Source organism: Jatropha curcas, chromosome 4, assembly GCF_041381405.1.
Source record: "Jatropha curcas cultivar XTBG-Jc1 chromosome 4, XTBG_Jcur_1.0, whole genome shotgun sequence".
Classification (NCBI taxonomy): domain Eukaryota; kingdom Viridiplantae; phylum Streptophyta; class Magnoliopsida; order Malpighiales; family Euphorbiaceae; genus Jatropha; species Jatropha curcas.
The window spans coordinates 1442702-1461344 of NC_143154.1; the positions used below are offsets into that span (position 1 = coordinate 1442702).

The 18643-nt window shown below is 33.5% G+C and overlaps 2 protein-coding genes and 1 long non-coding RNA gene across 3 annotated transcripts; all 3 read right to left on the bottom strand.

Moving 5' to 3' along the window:
* Positions 1 to 5811, bottom strand: LOC149496630 (uncharacterized). Its single transcript, XR_016320592.1, has 6 exons — positions 5645 to 5811; positions 5459 to 5509; positions 5099 to 5185; positions 1067 to 1138; positions 306 to 948; positions 1 to 213 (listed from the first exon to the last, which is right to left on the bottom strand). It is a non-coding gene; the product is annotated as an uncharacterized LOC149496630 (long non-coding RNA).
* A 6139-nt stretch (positions 5812 to 11950) lies between these two features.
* LOC149496631 (uncharacterized) lies at positions 11951 to 15615 on the bottom strand. Its single transcript, XM_089720395.1, has 3 exons — positions 14405 to 15615; positions 13483 to 13858; positions 11951 to 13285 (listed from the first exon to the last, which is right to left on the bottom strand). Exons 1-3 carry the CDS (start codon positions 15613 to 15615, stop codon positions 11951 to 11953), a joined length of 2922 nt encoding a protein of 973 aa, XP_089576521.1.
* Positions 15616 to 15695: 80 nt separating this feature from the next.
* LOC149496632 (uncharacterized) lies at positions 15696 to 18577 on the bottom strand. The gene is made up of 4 exons (XM_089720396.1): positions 18569 to 18577; positions 16859 to 17303; positions 16131 to 16192; positions 15696 to 16082 (listed from the first exon to the last, which is right to left on the bottom strand). The coding sequence occupies exons 1-4, from the start codon at positions 18575 to 18577 to the stop codon at positions 15696 to 15698; spliced, it is 903 nt and encodes a 300-aa protein (XP_089576522.1).
* Between the last annotated feature and the right edge of the window lie 66 nt (positions 18578 to 18643).

Below are 18643 nucleotides of genomic sequence, written 5' to 3' on the forward strand. Positions count from 1 at the left end.
CCCAATTTTCCAAGACCTGAAGGAAGTGGACCGTTGAGTTCATTTTCATCCAAAAACCTGTTTTTTTTTTTTTTTTTTTTTTTTTTTTTTTTTTTTTTCCAGTGAGTTAGAAATAACAAATAAATAAAAAAAAGCTTCATACAAAGACCAAAGTTGAGTGAGGTTTCCAGTTAGTCAGGAATTGGGCCTGATAACATGTTATCGTCAAGAATCCTGCAAAGCCGCAATGTATATATATATAAAATTACAATTATATTGCGCCGGAAAGAAAAGAAAAGAAAGGAAAAGAAAGGAAAGGGCCTTACAGGTACTGTAGCAATGAGAGTTACCAAATGATGCAGGTATTTGCTGATTGAAGAAGTTGAAGCTCAGATCGCTATTGCAGGGAGTTTTTAAACAGCAATTAAAAGGTAAATCAAATATGCCATCCCAAATGACTTTTAAAGTTCAAATTTTAAAGACTTATGGCTCAATAAAATTAGAGGTGTCAAAATGGATTCGTGTCTAGTTTGACACGAATCCGTCTACACGTAACACGATTAAAATCAATACGAATACAACCCATTTAATAATCGTATCAAATATTTAAATACAAACACGATCTGTTTATGACATGAATCCATTTAAACTCAATACTAACTCATTTAATTTTCAGTAAATCGTGTTCTCATATCATGACCCATTTTGACACCCTGAATAAAACATGAGTTGAATAAGTACTTACATTGCATTCAAATTTTGTAAATTGCCCAAGCTAGTGATTGGACGATCCAATTAATTGTTTGAAAGACGCCTAATTTTGCACAATTCTCAACTCAATATAATTAAACCGTAAAATGTACAATTGAAGATAGAGTGATATATAGGCTAACTTACAATTCTTGGAGCAACTTTAAATGCTGGAAGCTACTAGGAATAGTACCATCAAGCTGGTTGTTGCTCAAATCTCTGATTAGGTACAATCACAAATCACAATTTTATTTGTTTTGTAGTCAGGTAATACCATTTATTATAAATATAAAATATATATATGTCCTAGTTAAATTTATAAATCTGCAATACTTACAGCTTTTTGAGACTAGTTAAATTTCCCAGGCTTTTCGGTAGGGTTCCGGTCAATTGATGGCTAGAAAGATCACTGAATTTTAACCGAACAAAATATATATTAGAGAACCATTGGCATACTTATTGAAGCCTAATTATTGTGTCATCAATAGGACCACTTAGTGTACTCTTTATATTTCTGTCACCCAAAATGCATAGATTTAACATTAATTACTTAAGCCCCTTGTATGAGAACACCTATATATCAAATCAATTATCAATGGTATTTTGGCTCAGACGAGTATTTCTGATAACACGCAGGAAGGAGTTCTATGGACACTATAGGGCCAAAGGCCTATATTACGCATTTCTCCATAGGAAAGGTTTCGGTCTAGATAGTTTTGCGTTGCCTGGAATGCCCAAAGACCTTGACCTGAAACTCAGATGTACGATACCCTTATGTATATAGCAAGATGAGTGATAAGTGTAATTTTATAGTTGTTTCAATGTAATTTTTATTAAAGTTTTTAGTATTTTTAATTACTTTATTTAGTTTTTATCTTAATTTTATTTATGTTTTCATATAAAAGCTTCATTGAATCATAATTCACTTGATCTTAAGGAATTTGTAGGGTTTGCACAGAAAAGAACAAAATGAAGTAAAAATATTTTAGCATGCCCAGCCCATGCCAATTAGCATGACTGTGCTAAAACCAAGGAAAATCAAGCAAAGAGTCAGACCTTGGCACGCCCCAGACTGTGCATCCAAGCACGCCCGTGCTACATACCAAGTGCTGATTTAAGTCAAAATTTCCAACCATTCCTTATCATTTTCATGAGCTCACCTTGGATATTTTCTTGACATGCAAATCAAGTTCTAATCTATGCACATGGAAGAGACAAGATTGAGAGAAATTTAAGGCCTAATGAGAACTTTATTCCTGATAAGTGCATTATCAAGTGCTTTTATTGTCTATATTCGTATGCATTTTTGGGTTATTTATGTGCTTAATTCACTTTGTTAGACAATTTTTACCAATTAGACATTATTTTAGTTGCATTTGGAGTAATATGATTAAATTGGTAAAATTCCAGCATTTTTTTATCTTGACCCTTGTTCGGTTTTTCAGGGATATCTGGAGTTGTAGACCTTCAAATTGGATTCCGTTTCATGCGTTGGAAAGATGAAATAAAGTTCTACAATTGTCAAAGAGGAATCAGAAGCTAATTCAGTCTCAATATTGATCAAATTCAGCTCTGAATTTTGAAGCTATGTGCTGTATAACTGAGCACAACCTGTTCTGTTGTGGACTTCATATCTGGAGTTCCAAGTGTCCAAACTAACTCAGCCTAGGCCCATTGAATTCTTAGAAGACAGCCCTATGGTTGTTGTGAAGACAATTAAATGAAATGAAGTCGTTTTGGTCTTCAAAAACGTCATAGAAGATTAAAGTTTTGAGCAGAATTTCTGCGTCAATCTGATTTCGTTTTTTAGGTCATATTCTTGTTGTAGATGTCCGTTTTGGGCGAGCCTTAGCTCGTTAGAAAGCAGAGAGAGAGATTTTCAAATTTATTGAAGGAGTCAGAGCCAGATTTGGAACAGAAGATGCTGAAAAACAGGAGAGAAATCAGAACATCAAATATTTTCTGTTTACTGCTTTTGAATTTCCCAATTGATTAGGGATTCTTTTTCCTTTTGGAGGTGTTATATAAGGAGTGATTCTACGGCAGCTAGGAGGCACGTTTTTCTTCTCTTAGTTCATCTATTAATCTAGGTTTTTGTTCTTTATTCTTTGTTTTTGGTGATTCGAAGCCATGATTATGAGTGGCTAATTTCTTTACACCAATTCAAGGGATTTATCATCCTTGCACTTTTGTGAGACTCGGGTTTTAAATGAGTAGTTTCTTCTTAAATATCTATTGTTTCTTGTTCTTATTGAGTTGATTCTATTGAATTCTTTGCTAAAAAGGCCTATTAGTGAATTGTTTGGTAGGATTAAGTGCTATTTCAAATTTCATAATCCGTAATTGTTACGAAAGTTTGAATGTTAGTAGCAATTAGGTATTACTAATTATATTTCAGGTTTTCAGTAATAATCTATAGAGACAATAGGATTGAATTAAATGGTTTATGTTTTATAAATTATTGTTCAAGTTTAACTACTTCCTGATTCTTAATGCTTTTATTAAATTGAAAGGCATTGCTTAATACCTGATCGTTTAATAATTAGAGTTAATGAGGGTGCTGGGCTCAAGTTAATGAAATAGGGGAGTTTTGGGAATTTATCATGCTTTTTGGTAAATTTCAGTTAAGTATTCAAAGAGTAATTAAATCATAAGTTGTCTGTGATCAATTGTGCATTGGATTAGAAATCACTTTGAATTGGTTTTTTCATCAATTTGCATTACTACTTTAGTTTAATTAATTAATTTTCTTTTTGAACTGTTAAGTTGAATTTTTCACAAACAAAACCCCCTTCTTTTTAACACAAAAATTAAGATTTCAGTCTCTAAGGTTCGACCTGAATTCACCACTTCTACAGTTAAATTCAGTAATTTAAATTTGGTGGAACCGACAAACATCAATTCCCTAAACAAGGTGGAATTTATTCCCTAAACAATGTAGAATTTCTCTCCCAAGAAGTTTATATAAAGATAGGAAGGATCCCAATTCATCCCATCATCTCATCTTCCATCTCATATATCTCTCATTCTTTTAGTCTTGTACATAGTTTTATTTTCTTTAGAAGTTAAGTGTTCAAGAGTTGTGTAAAGTTTCAAGGAAGCCATCTAAACAATTTATCACTAGTTCTTATTTCTAAACTCTTAATCTTGTTTATTTCTTTCATTATTCTTATTGATTATGGAATATTTATCAAGTATTATTGAGTTTTATTTAAGTACCATGTGTAACTAAATTCTTATACTAGGGGTTTGATGTAGCTTAATCTTTTTTTCCAATTTATGCGATTAGATTTATTTTTCCTTATTCAAGTTATGATTTATTAATGAACTTAATGCTTTTAGGCAGAATTTTCCCCTAGATTGATTTATTTCAATTATCACTATCGGAAGAAGGATCTTTGATATGAAAAGGTTAATAAAACACATGAGAATAATTACTTGATGCGGAAGCTATATGGTTTGACTCATGGGAGGGTTTTATGATTTATCAACCTTAAATTGTAAATCCATAAACAACTACATAACTTAATGATTTAATTCATATTTGATTGCGCTATTGGAAGATAGGTAATTAAATGGAATTAAAATAGCTAGCAATACATCGGAAGAACTTGTTAGTGAATTCAGAGTTGTTTCCCCTACTTGAATAATTAAATTGATTAATGAACTAATGAAATAAATTGGAAAGAATTAAGTGAAATCAAAACCCCTAATAGTTTCAATTCCTTGATTTCTTTTAATCAATTTTTGTTTACTTGACTCTTGTTTATTTTACATTTATAAAACAATTCTCTCAATTGTCGTCTAAATAATAATGAGATAACATAATTTTGGTACTTGGATTACAATCCTCGTAGGAACGATATCTTACTCATCATATATTACTTATAGCGATTCGTACACTTGCGAAATAAGCTGTCAATGAGCCTTTATAATCAGATGATATGCTAAGACTTTCGAAGGATGCATGGCTGGCCTAGATTACAAGTGGAGTCTAGGCACCACGCAGCTGTCAAAAGCTACGAAACCCTAGACCCCATGACATTTGAGAAAAAAATAATAAAACAATAAATTTTTTTTAAAAGCCTTTTTTTTATCGGTTTGGTATTTAGGGGCCAAGCTAGACCCAAAATTAAAGGGTTCAAAGAAAAATTTTCAAAATTAAAAGGTGCCAAAATCAAAGAAAAAATCTTTTTGGACTATTTTATAGAGAAAATTTAAAAGAAAAAAAAAAAAAAAAAAGGAGTTTGGGGGGCCAGGCTCCCCTCAGTCCTCTCCCTCCGCCTCTGTTTGTATATAGAACCAGCCAGACACAGGATGTAGACAAGTCTATAATTGACAATATATATCAGAATTTGGAGATACATACATTTCAGTTATGTGGCAAGTGATGTTGCTCTTGTTATCCTTGAAAATACAATCACACCTTATTTCAGCACCAGGCTCCAGATTGCTGCTGTTTTGACAGTGTAAAGCATCGAAGTGAGATGCTGAAGGAAAACTGTTTATGAAAGTTCTAATGGCATCCACAGTCAAGAAAAAGAAAAATCTGGTTAAGCCAAGCATTACATCAAACTAAACGGAACTTAATTAATCCAAATACAGAATAATGAAATGGTTTGCTAGCTAGGAGTAGAATATTATATGCATGCAAGTTGGGTTTCGATTCCTGAAAGAAAAGAAAAAGTTAAATGGATTGAGAATTGCGCTTTTAGTTACAGAAGTTTACACTCATAGCAAGGCAGAGTTTGATTTCCGTCACATTCTATTTCAGATTTTCCTGTAGAAAGCACACCATAAAAACAAATTACTACAGATGGGAGTTAAAAGAAAATAGAAATGGTTATTTAGCTAGTAGGAGCTAATTCTTGAAAAAAAAAATTGAAACTTGAAAATTGTGCTCATAGAAGTTTACCCATTTTACAATTAGGATTATACATGGGACATTGACAATTAGAGCTATATCGGTCAGGACTACATACAAGAGAATCTCCATAAACAAGTTTCCGATGGAGAAGGAAAGTAAGGATGGGGATAAGTATAGCCATAACTCATGTTAGAGATATGGATGCTTAGAAAACTTTCCACGTCTTAGGAATGGAAAATAAAAAAATGAAAGCACCAATTAACGCAATTCTATTTGAACTTAAATATTAATATTAATAATTTATTAAAGATAATTTTCAAACATGTTGATTTGGTGTAGGCATTAATTGTCACGTTTTCGTTGGAAAAGAAGAGTGGTTGAGTTTTTGCCCATTGCCAGGTTGTCCATATGGCGGTGGGACCAATTGAAGCAACTGCTGATGAAAAATAAATTTTATTCTGACTTTTATTTTTATTTAATTTGGTCTTAAGTAAAATCCATAAACTAAATTTGGTCTTAACTAAATATAGCCCATTGGATTAAAACTGGTTGGCCCACTAAAGAGTAAAATGCTAATTTCATTCGTAATAATATAAAGTTTATAAATCTTTCATATAGTTAGCAATTACATAAATAAATAAGGTTCATCGTGTCGACCTTATCTCTATTTTTTTTTCTAGTTTTATGTGATTCTTGAAATTATGACATTTTAGTATAATTGTATTATCTACTCCATCCCTTAAACGGTGAAAATAATACTTTTTGATGAAAGGTTTAAATGGATAAAAGTATTAATAGATTTAAAAATTAGAGAATGATTCAATTATTTACTCAAAATATAGAGATGAAGTGGTAATTGGAGTCATGTGTTTAGAATTAAATAGTTTTTACCCATAATTTTGACAAGGGCTAAGTTTCTCCAACAACCTAGGTAGGTGCAATAAATTTCATTTCAATTTTTTTTCTTGATACGTGGGAGGCTTAATGGACGGAAACATTGTGAGCTATACGGTAAGAGATATCTCTCTCTTTTGAATAACATTCATTAAATTGGTGATAACTTTTATGGTAGAGAGGACTCAAACTCGAAATATTTCACTCTCTACATCTTTTACGAGAGGTAGGACGACCAATCAAACTACACCTGATTGGTTGTTATTTATTTATTTATTTAATTTAAAGCATCATATATATTATAATTAATTCAAAGGTAAAAGAAAAAAAAAAGAGTTGTTGCTTTTTTTTTTTTTTTTTTTTTTTTGCAAAATAATCAATTGCATAAGATACCTATACTCCACAACCAAATTAGGCCAAAGTCACGAGACAAATAGTGGGTAGGTAGCATACTTAAATTGACATTATTAATATTAAAGATACTTAAATTATCTTTAATATTAATAATTTATTAAAGATAATTTTCAAACATGTTGAGTTATTAGTATAACTCATTCAATGACTAATGTAATCAGGAGAGTGATTGGTATGTGAATATTAGTGCTGGAAAAAGTAACGAAAAGAAAAGGTTGATAAATAATTAATTAGGTGTTTCTTTACATTTTATTTTAGTTGTTGTTGCATTAGTTAGAATAATATTTTAGTAAATTAGTTAGAGAGCGCACGATTCACTGCATAAAAAAAATTAGGAGTTTTATTAAGAAATTTCTCATGTAAGCATAAAAAAAAACAAAGCATTTAATTTTAAATATAAAATAAATAAAAGTGTGACTCATCTAAGGCTTTTATTATATATATATATATATATATATATATATATATATACACACTAGTCTTTTTTATGATGTGCGTTGCGCGTTTACAATACTCGTTATATTTTTATTTTTTATACTCTTTTAATTTTTTATCTATATAATATTAAAAGGATAAATTTTTGTTTAGATTGAAGTAAATACAATTGGTTAATTTGTATTAGATTTTGTCGTATAAACTATTTAAAATGTTATTTTTTTATGTAGTTGATTCTATTTTATATAATGAAATGATCTCAAAGTTCAATCCATTTCTAGGAATGGCAAAATCAGCCCAACCCGATGGGTATGCACTCGACCCAAATCCAGTCAAACCCAATTTTTAGAGTTTTGATTGGATTTGGGTAAAACCCGAAAGTTTCGTTTTGAGTACGGGTAGGGTATGAGTATTGTTATTATAAACCCAAATCTGATCCCGAAATCGACCTGAACTTTTGGGTTGAGTAATATCCGAACCCGATACCCAAACCCTGAGAAGTTTGAAATTAATTATTTTCTCTAAATTGTGGTATGAAATATTTAATAAAGTAAAATAATTATAATTTGAATAATTTTGAGTTAATTTGAATAATTTGAATAATTTTGAGTTAATTTGAATAATTTAAATTAATTTCAATAATTTGAATAATGCGGATAATTTAAATTAATTTGAATAATTTAAATTTATTTAAACAATTTGAATTTTTCAAAATTTTAAATTTTAGAATTTTAAAATTTGAAGCTCAATATTTAATATTTCATTTAAATAAATATCTTATTTTTAATTTTATATTTTAGTCTATATATTATTTATTGTAGATTGAAATTACTATTAGTTAGAAGAAAACAAGAAAGACTCTAACTAAGAAGAATTTTTCAATTTCTCAAAAAAACAAAAACATTTTATCAAAAGCTTCAACACGAGTAATAGTTACAATAAAGAATTTATTTATCAAATATTTCAAAGCAAGCGGTGTCAAGTCATGCTTATCTTCGTTAATTTATCAGTTGAAGAGTCTACTACTATTACCCTTCAGTGACATATTATGATAAGAAGAGCAAGCATTATGATAAGAAGAGTAATTTTGTAATTAAAATTGTAATTTATCATTTTTTGAATATTTATTTATGTATTAATTGATTTTCATATTTTTAATAGAATGATACTTTTATTTTTTTTTAATTCTTTTATTTATTGATTCAATATAATCTAATTTTTTAAACAATTTGAATATATGAATAAATAGGTATTTGCGGGTAACAGATACCCACGAGTACCCATAGATAATGGGTACCATTGGATATTGGAAACGCCAATCCCTGGCAATGGCGCCAAAAAAAAAAAAATTTATAATCAGTTCGACCAAATCTTTTTTACATAAACATCTGAAATAATCTAATAAAAATAAGTAAAAATAAGAATGAATGTCTAAATTAATAATAGGGTAATTAATATTGATATTGGTAACGTCAATCCCCGGCAACGGCGCCAAAAACTTGACAGTGATTTTCACAAGTGTACGAAATCGCAATAAGTAATATAGAATGAGATGAGTATCATTTCCACAGAGATTGTTTACCAAGTGCCAAAGTTATGTTAACCTACTATTATTTCAACAGCAATAAGTGGAATTGTTTTTAAGAATTAACTTCAACAAATAAAAGAGAATAAAAAGAACTCAAGTAAGACAATTTTTGATTAAAAGAAATCAAGAATTAAAAGCTACTAGGGATTTTGACTTTACTTAATTCTATCCAATTTATTTAATTAGTTTGATAATCAATTTTAATTATTCAAGTAGGGGAAACAACCCTAAAATTACTAACAAGCTCTCCCGATGTATTGTTAGCTATTTTAACCCGATCTAATTACATATCTTCCAATAGCGCAATCAAACATGAATTAAATCATTAAGGTTTATGGTTTATTTTGTGAATTTATAACCTAAGGTCATTAACTTATGAAAACCCCCAAGAGTCAAACCATATAGCTTCCGCATTAAGTTATTATTTCCATATAATTTACTACCTTTTTTATATCAAAAACCCTTCTCCAGATAGTGATTAATGAAATAAATCAATTCAGGGGAGAAACTCTGTCCGGAAGCATTAAGTTCAATAATAAATTATACTTCGAACAAAGATAAGCAAATCAAATATTATAAATTGGAATCGAAATTAAGCTACATCAAATCCCTAGTATGAGAGTTTAGCTCGACATAGTAATTAAATAAAACTCAATTAAACTTGATAATAATTCCATAATCAATATGAATAATGAAAGATAAAAACAAGATTAAGAGTTTAGAGATAAAAACTAGTTAACAAATAATTCTGGACGGCTTCCTTGAATCTTCGCACAAATCTTCAACATTCGAAGTCTTGAAGAGAGGGAGAAAAACAATAGAACAAAAGAATCAGAGATCCAGTGATCCTTTACAATGAATGAGTTCTCTCTTTATATAGACTTCCTAGGAGAAAATCCGACTTCGTTTAGGAAATAAAGTCTTCATTAAGTAAGAAATCTTTTGGAAATAGGAAACTGTTTAGGCTTTGAATTTCTTCTCAACTAGGACTCTCTCATGCGCCTAAATAGGATTAGAAATTGATTTGCATGTCTAGAGGAGAATCTGTGGCACAGGTGTACCAAATAGCACGGCTAGGGCGTGCTAGGCTCAGAGTCTCCATGATGGATGCAGCACGGGCCGTGCTCAAGCAAGCACGGCTTTGGAATGACGTCCTCTTGCGGCACGGGCGTGCCAGATAGCATGGCTGGGGCGTGCTAGGGCCTGAGTCTCCACTTGATTTTCCTTGAATCCAGCATGTGTGTGCTGATGTGCACAGGCAGGGCGTGCTATAGCTTGAGTATTTTGCTTTATTTTGTTCTTTTCTGTGTTAAAATTCTACAAATTTCTTTAAGATCAAGTGAATTATGATTCAAGGAAGCTTTGAATAAAAACATAAATAAAACTAAATAAAAACTACTAAAAATTCTAATAAAAATTATATTAAAAATACTATAAAAATGACACTTATCAATAAATTTCTTAATTTTATTAGAAAAAAGAAAACCGGAAAAATTTTAATTAATTCAAGAATCTAACCCAAGCTAGTAGGCTTCCCCAATATACTCAAGCTAAGACCTTACCCTATCTAAAAATCTATTGTCAAACACCGCCTATGTGTCATCGTTCAAGTATGTTCACCTTATAAGAGAACTAATTAAATAAATAAAAAAAATAAGTATGCATTTATTACCTTTTCCAAAAGATAAATAACTATTGTCAGGATCTCTAAGGTTTTTATCAATCTTTTTCCCACTAATGATTTCAAGTAGTAGAAGCCCAAAGCATCATAACTTAGTTGCAAAGACGCCTTTACTGTGGCCTCCCCTTGAGTTAATAATTTCTGGAACTCATCATAAACTTTTTCCCACTCATTAAGCTGGCGTTTTGATTTCAATAAGGCTGCTATGGTTTTGATTGCTAGAGGAAGTCCTCCGCATTTCTTCACTATCTTTTTTCCAACTTCGATGATATTCTCATCTTTACAGATATCGTCATGGGGAGAAAATGCAACCTTGTGAAACAATAACCAGCTTTTTTCATCTTCTAAAGCTTTTGGATAATGGATTCGAGAACTGTTTACTCGCATACCGATTGCAACTTCTTCTATTCTAGTTGTGATAATGATGCAGGTATTTTGATCTCATTTTTTTCTCAAGACTAGAGCATAAGTCCTGCCAATGAGATAGATTGAAAACATTCCATATATCGTCCAAAATGACAAGGCAGAAACTTTCATGATCATCACCTCCTTGTGTCTCCTCCTGCTGCTGTTTTTTTAGTTCTTCCAATATGCTCTTTATAATGCTTTCTTCATTGCAATCTTGAGAAACAGTCAGCCAGATTTTGTTTTGCTTAAATGTATCAATTACTTCCTTGTCATTGTAAATTTCCCAAACAAGAGTAGTTTTGCCTGAACCTCCCAACCCGACAATGCCAACAAATTGCAGTGGTGGCCTATTCTCGCAGAGAATCCATTTCTTGAGCTTTCTTATGTCTTCTTCCAATCCTGTTGGATATCAGCTCTGATACCACTTGTTGGGATTAATGCTCTGATACCACTTATTGGATATCAGCTCTGATACCATTTGTTGGATATAAGTGTAGTGATAAACTCTAAGATTGATTAATAATTTATAACACCAAGAATAATAACGGGGAAGGCAACCAAAATAATACTAACACAAAACACCAAATATAATTGTATTAATAAGAAGCAAACATTCACAAAGCTTAAGGAAAAGATTACTTACTTGGTTTTTGCTTGGTGCTTGCTTGGTTTTTACAAATGAGGTGAGGGGTGGTATTTATAGGCATTTCCACCTCCTCAATGTACGACTAAGATTTGTCTACAAAATGGACGGTTTATATTACATGGAGAATTCTAGAACTATGTTGACATTATACAAAATATCTTTTGGGTGGAGTAATATGGAGTATTCTAGAATGTGGGCTTGGACCTCTAACTTTGGGCTTAAGGCTTCCCAAGTCTTGGCTTATTATAGCAGCCCATTTTGATGGTGACTAAATTAATCGGTGATATTTTAATACTCTCCCTTAACGATTAATTTCTCTTTCTTCATCATTCCCAACTGTTGGCGAAAATCTTCATATTTATTTGCGTTTAAACTCTTTGTAAAGATATCGACTGGTTGATCCTCCGTCTTGATATATTTCATTTCAATCTCTCCTTGTATAACCTTCTCTCTAATAAAGTGATAGTGAAACTCCACGTGTTTTGTTCTCGCATGAAACACCGGATTCTCAGCCATTTGTATAGCCGAATGATTATCACAATTCAACGGAATCGGATAGTCGATGGGTTGATGCAGATCGTTCATAAGCTGCGACAACCAAACACTTTCCTGAGCTGCTGTTGCTGCTGCCCGATACTCAGCTTCTATTGTGGAAAGTGACACTGTAGGTTGTCTCTTGCTGCACCAAGAGATTACTCCTGAACCAAGACTAAATGCATAGCCTGTTGTCGAGCGCCGAGTGTCGTGATCTCCTACATAATCAGCATCGCAGTATCCTTCCAACTTGATAATTTCGCCTCTCTTGTAAAAGATCCCATGATCGATTGTACTTTTGACATATCTCAATATTCTTCGAACTGCTTCCAAATGAGGTTTCTTAGGCTTCTGCATAAATCGGCTGACTACTCCAACTGCAAAGGAAATGTCTGGCCGTGTCATAGTGAGATAGATTAGGCTTCCCACTAGTTGTCTATACATAGTAGCATCTTCGAGATCATTCCCTTCATGAGCACACAGCTTGACATTAGCATCCATTGGAGTAGATATCGGCTTGCATTCCATCATTCCAAACCTCTTCAGTAGATCTCTTGCATACTTCTGTTGTCCAAGGAACAAACCTTCCTTGGCTTCTTCTATCTCCAGTCCAAGAAAATGCTTGAGCTTTCCTAGCTCTTTCATTTTGAAACGAGTAGCCAAATTCTCTCGGATGAGTTGAATCTCTTCACTGTTGTCGCCAGTGACTATTATATCATCAACATATACTAGCACTATAGCTAGTCTTCCTTCATGATCTTTCACAAACAAACTGGAGTCTGCTTGTGTCATAACATATCCATTCTTGATAAGGAATTCTGCAATTTTGCCATACCAAGCCCTCGGTGCTTGTTTTAGACCATAAAGAGCTTTCCTTAGCTTGCACACATAGTTAGGATTCTCACGACTTCTAAACCCTGGTGGTTGCTCCATGTAGATTTCATGATCAACTTCACCATGTAAGAATGCGTTCTTCACATCCATCTGCCACAAAGGCCATGACTTACTAGCTGCTAAAGCTAGTAATACACGCATAGTAGTGATCTTGGCAACTGGACTAAATGTCTCATCATAGTCCAAGCCATATTGCTGAGAAAATCCACGAGCAACCAGTCTTGCTTTGTATCACTCAATGATCCATCTGGGCGAGTTTTGATTTTGTAGACCCATTTGCAAGAGATGGGTTTCATATCTCTTGGTTTTGGCACTAATTCCCATGTTTGATTTTCCTCCAAAGCAGCAATTTCTTCTTCCATCGCAGTAGTCCACTCCATCTTCTTTGATGCTTCTTCATAAGTTGTTGGCTCCTTTATCTCTGCTATAGCAGCATTTGCATATTTTGGATTAGGCCTTCTTTCTCGACTTGATCGCCGAAGTGGAGGATAATCTGGATCTTGTTCTTCTTGACTTGGCTGTTGTTGTTCGTATGCACCTATCTTCCATGGGCTCTTCGATTTCTCTTGAACTCTGGATGGCTCTCCTTGACCTTTCTCTGGGATGAACTCTCCCTCTCCTATCTTCTTTTCAACTTTTTCTTGAATTTCTTTTGAGTTTGGTAGCAGAGTTGCTTCAGATGACCACCAAGATGATGTCTCATCAAAGACCACATTTCGTGAAATATGGCACTTGTTAGTTGTAGGATCACAACATCTCCAGCCTTGTCTTTACTCATTATAACCAACGAATATGCAGCGAAGTGCCTTTTTGTCAAACTTGCTTCGAAGTTCATCCGGAACGAAGACATAACATACGCATCCAAAAATGCGAAAATGACTTACAGGTGGTTTAATGTTCCACAATTTCTGGAATGGGGATGTAAACTCCAGTCTTGCTTGAGGTAGTCTGTTGGTGACGTACACAACTGTATTCATGCACTCTGCCCAAAATCTAGCTGGCACATTCTTCGCATGGAGCAAACTCCTGCAGATCTCCACTAGGTGTCGATTCTTTCTCTCAGCAACTCCATTCTGCTGTGGTGTTCTTGGACATGTGAATTGCCTTCGAATGCCTTGCTCTTGGCAATATTTAGTGAATTCGTCAGACGTGTACTCTCCACCATTATCGGTGCGAAGGCATCTAATTTTATTTTCGATTTCTTTTTCAACTTTCTCCTTGAAAGCTTTGAATTTTTCAAGAGCTTCTGACTTCACTATCATGAAATCAACCCAAACATATCTCGTGTAGTCATCGATGAAAGTAATCATGTACCTCATATTACTATTTGAAGGTTGCTTGATCCGTCCAAGAACATCTGAATGTATTAACTCCAATGGCACCTTGGCTCTATGTTTTGACTCTTCAAAGGGAAGTTGGTGAGCTTTTCCATATTGGCATCCTGCACATATAGTGTCTTCTCGGCATTCCAACTGAGGAAGACCTTTAAGCATGGACTTCTTCATCATCACCTTAAGCTTGTGATAACTAACATGTCCCAGACGAGCGTGCCAAAAGTCAGCTGTCTCATTCTTCCTTGTTCTGTCAACATAGGTTTCTTGTGCTGACATGACGTAGATTGATTCTACTCGCCGTCCTTCCATGACTGGATCTCTGATTAATTTAAGGTTACGATAAACCTTCACATTATCAGGACCGAACACCACATAATAACCTACACTTGTTATTTGTGATACAGAGAGCAAATTTTTCTTCATCTTTGGCACATGGTAAACCATCTGTAACTCCATTTTCTCCTTACTAGAGGGAGAAACAATGGTTGTCTTTCCAATGTGAGCTATTGGCAATCTCGTGTTATTTGCTATGACTACAACACGACCTCCATCATAATTGGATACATTCGATAATTTCTCCATGTTTTCTGTCATGTGATTAGAACTTCCAGAATCAACTATCCAATCATCATCATAGTTGATTCTATCACTTACAGATATTAATGACGACTCATGTTCGGGTCCTTTCTGCATCATCTCTACTGGCTTTTGTAGAGAATATTCTTCCTCCTGAACAAAGAAACTGTGAATATCCCATTCCTCTTCACTTTGTTGCTCGTTCTGGGTTGATGCTGTGTTTCCTTCTACTCGTCTGCTTCGACATTCTCGGGCGAAATGTCCTCTTTTATTGCACTTATAGCAACGATCATTTTCTCGCCAATCATCTTTCCTTTGTCCTGGTCTTGCTCTCCCTTGCTGTGATGGTCTCCACTTTTGCTTTCTCCATCCTTGTTGATTGCTCCTTTCTTTTCCACCATCTACTCTCGCAACGTTTCGAAATCCCCTCTTTTTAGTAAAGAGAGCTTTCTCATCATCCTTCAAAGCTACTTTAGACATTTTTTCGTCTAAAGTCTCTTCATTGGACAAGATATTCTCTAACTCGTCTAAGGTTGGTTGTGTAGCCCAACCACGAGTAGCAGTCACAAGACCCTTAAATTCAGGTCTTAGACCATGGATGATGATCCTCCTCATCCTTGTCTCGTTGATCTCGTTGTCTGGATCTAATTTCGAAATCTCCTCGCATAAAGATTTTACTTTAGAAAAGTATTGACTTACAGTGAGGTTATGTTGCGAGATTGAGAACAACTCATTTTCGAGCCGTTGCAGTTTTGCTTCATTCTTCTTGGCGAAAGCAGACTTGAGGATGTCCCACGCTTCCTTTGGTGTTTTAGCCGACTTGATTCGTTGCATTGCTCATCTTCTACTGCAACCGTCAGCACATACATCGCCTTCCCGCATTTTGTCTCCCACTCTTTCAAAGCTTTTGCATCCCCAACTGGTGGTGTAGTATTATCTCCTCCGACGATATCCCATAAGTCTTGACCTATGAGATAATATCTCATACGGGTACTCCAGTTCCCGTAATTGTTGCTATTTAGCTTCTCAATGCTATTAGTAACTCCAGAGAAATCCACCATAAGGTACTGGTGTTCCTGACACTAACCAATGCACAACGGTCCTTGACCAATCACAATCACAATCCTTACTTGTGAATTTGGTTGCTTCAACAACAGTCCCCGACTGTTAATTCCAGCAGAGTAACAATACCCTGCACTTGTAAATGAACACCACCAAATACCATGGCTACAACAACTACCACCACAACCAGGCTCTGATACCACTTGTTGGATATCAGCTCTGATATCACTTGTTGGGATTAATGCTCTGATACCACTTGTTAGATATCAGCTCTGATACCACTTGTTGGATATAAGTGTAGTGATAAACTCCAAGATTGATTAATAATTTATAACACCAAGAATAATAACGGGAAAGGCAACCAAAATAATACTAACACAAAACACCAAATATAATTATATTAATAAGAAGCAAACATTCACAAAGTTTAAGGAAAAGATTACTTATTTGGTTTTTGCTTGGTGCTTGCTTGGTTTTTACAAATGAGGTGAGGGGTGGTATTTATAGGCATTTCCACCTCCTCAATGTACGGCTAAGATTTGTCTACAAAAATGGACGGTTTAGATTACATGGAGAATTCTAGAACTATGTTGACATTATACAAAATATCTTTTGGGTGGAGTAATATGGAGTATTCTAGGGGCTTGGACCTCCAACTTTGGGCTTAAGGCTTCCCAAGTCTTGGCTTATTATAGCAGCCCATTTTGATGGTGACTAAATTAATCGGTGATATTTTAATCAACTAATGAGTCAGATGAGTTGAGGTGCTGAGAAATAAATAATCCCTTATCCATACTTCCTTCGTTCTTGTTCAATTGTTGTGATTGACTATTGAGATACTTGTGCATGCTATCCTCTACCTTTTCCATGCGTGAATTTAAACGTTTCAACCTTCTTCCCATTTTATACGCGAAAATTGGATCATTTAGCGAGAAGCAGTGTCCATCTTTCTTATATTCCTCTCTGATGATGCAATCTGTTAAAATGTCATCAGCATCATAAGCCAAATCTCTCAACTGAGACAAAGCTACCTCTAGAACTTGTTTCTTTTCCTTGAGCTTATCCATATCAGCAAAGAAACCATTGACAATTTTAAGCTTATCCTTCAAGTTCTGGAGGTCAGATTTGAAGTCAATTGCATATTGAGCTTGATTTTTGATCGCTTCAGTAAGTTCATCTGCTAGTGTTTCAAGAATCACAGTTGCCACTGCTTCCTTATTCTTTACTTGTTTGGGCAGCACCTGTAAAGTTCACCAATTTACCAAAAGAATGTAACTCAACTGCCCATAGGCTTGGGACTAAAATGAATAATCTGTTAATTTCTTTACATCAACGGTAATATTAATCAAACAATAATATTCTAAAAATTATATTACATGTCCTTTTATATATATATATATATATATATAACTATCGGTGTTGATTAAGAAGAAGGGTTTGAAAAAGAAAAAGAAGGTGGTCGTCTGTATAGTGGACGAAGAGCAAGTATCGGGTGGAAAGAGAAGAAAAAGAAAAAGAGAAGAGGGAAAGTAGAAGAATAGAAGGGGATGTAGCTTTGGACATTCGTTTGGTTGTTTTTGTTTGGGATTAGTGAGATTACTGTTTTAGGTTCTGAATTATGGCCATCTTTGAAGTTCTCAAATTAGCTTACTCACAAGGTTACACCAAGGTTCAGGTAGAAAATGATAATTTGTTAGTTGTAAGTACTAAATATCATTAATGGTGTCCTGTTGCTGTTTGGCTTTTGTTTTGTTAATTTGATAGTTCTTTTCCTTGAATTAGTCCATTCATATTTCTCATATTTTTGTAGAAGCTAATTGGTGGCAATGACGTGCTCTATAAGTGCATAGTGGTACAAATAGTATAGAAAAATTATCGCCTTCATAAAAAATAAATTGTTGATTATTAAATTATTATGATTTGAATTATCTAAAATTCTAAAGAGAGCTAAGAATAAACTAAACAATTAACATAAAAATAGAAATAAACAACTAACAAAATATAAGACTAATATAATCTAAAGGCCTAGTGTTGAGAGTTATATCAGCGTTAGCTTAATATAGTTATTCACGATCTTCCTAAATTAACAATATTTAATATCTTAAAGAAGGTTAGCCTAACATGTCCAAGTCCTTTTTCTAAAGCCAAATGAGTGTTAGAATCAAATGATATCTACTTTTACAGTATTAAGTTGATTGAAATCCAATGAACAGGTGTCAACCCTTTTGCTCTTAAAGATGAGCTATCTATACGATGAATTAAACATCGTATAGATATATATGCACTATATATATACACTTAATAGCTAAATTAATTATTTACATGTAAAAAATTATTCCCTTCATCTCAAATATTTCTCAAACAATTTAGGTATACCTAGTTAAATTAGTTTGGATATAAATTTTTTTTCTTATTTTTTCGTGTGTATAATAATAATAATAATAATTCCTTGAAATAGGAGCAGCTTGCTATGCTTCATATCAAACTTTGACGCTCAAGAAATTACGTTGGCCATCAACAATGCAGGTTTGAATTATTCATATCAAGCTTCATATCTAAAATAAATATTGTAGACAAGCGA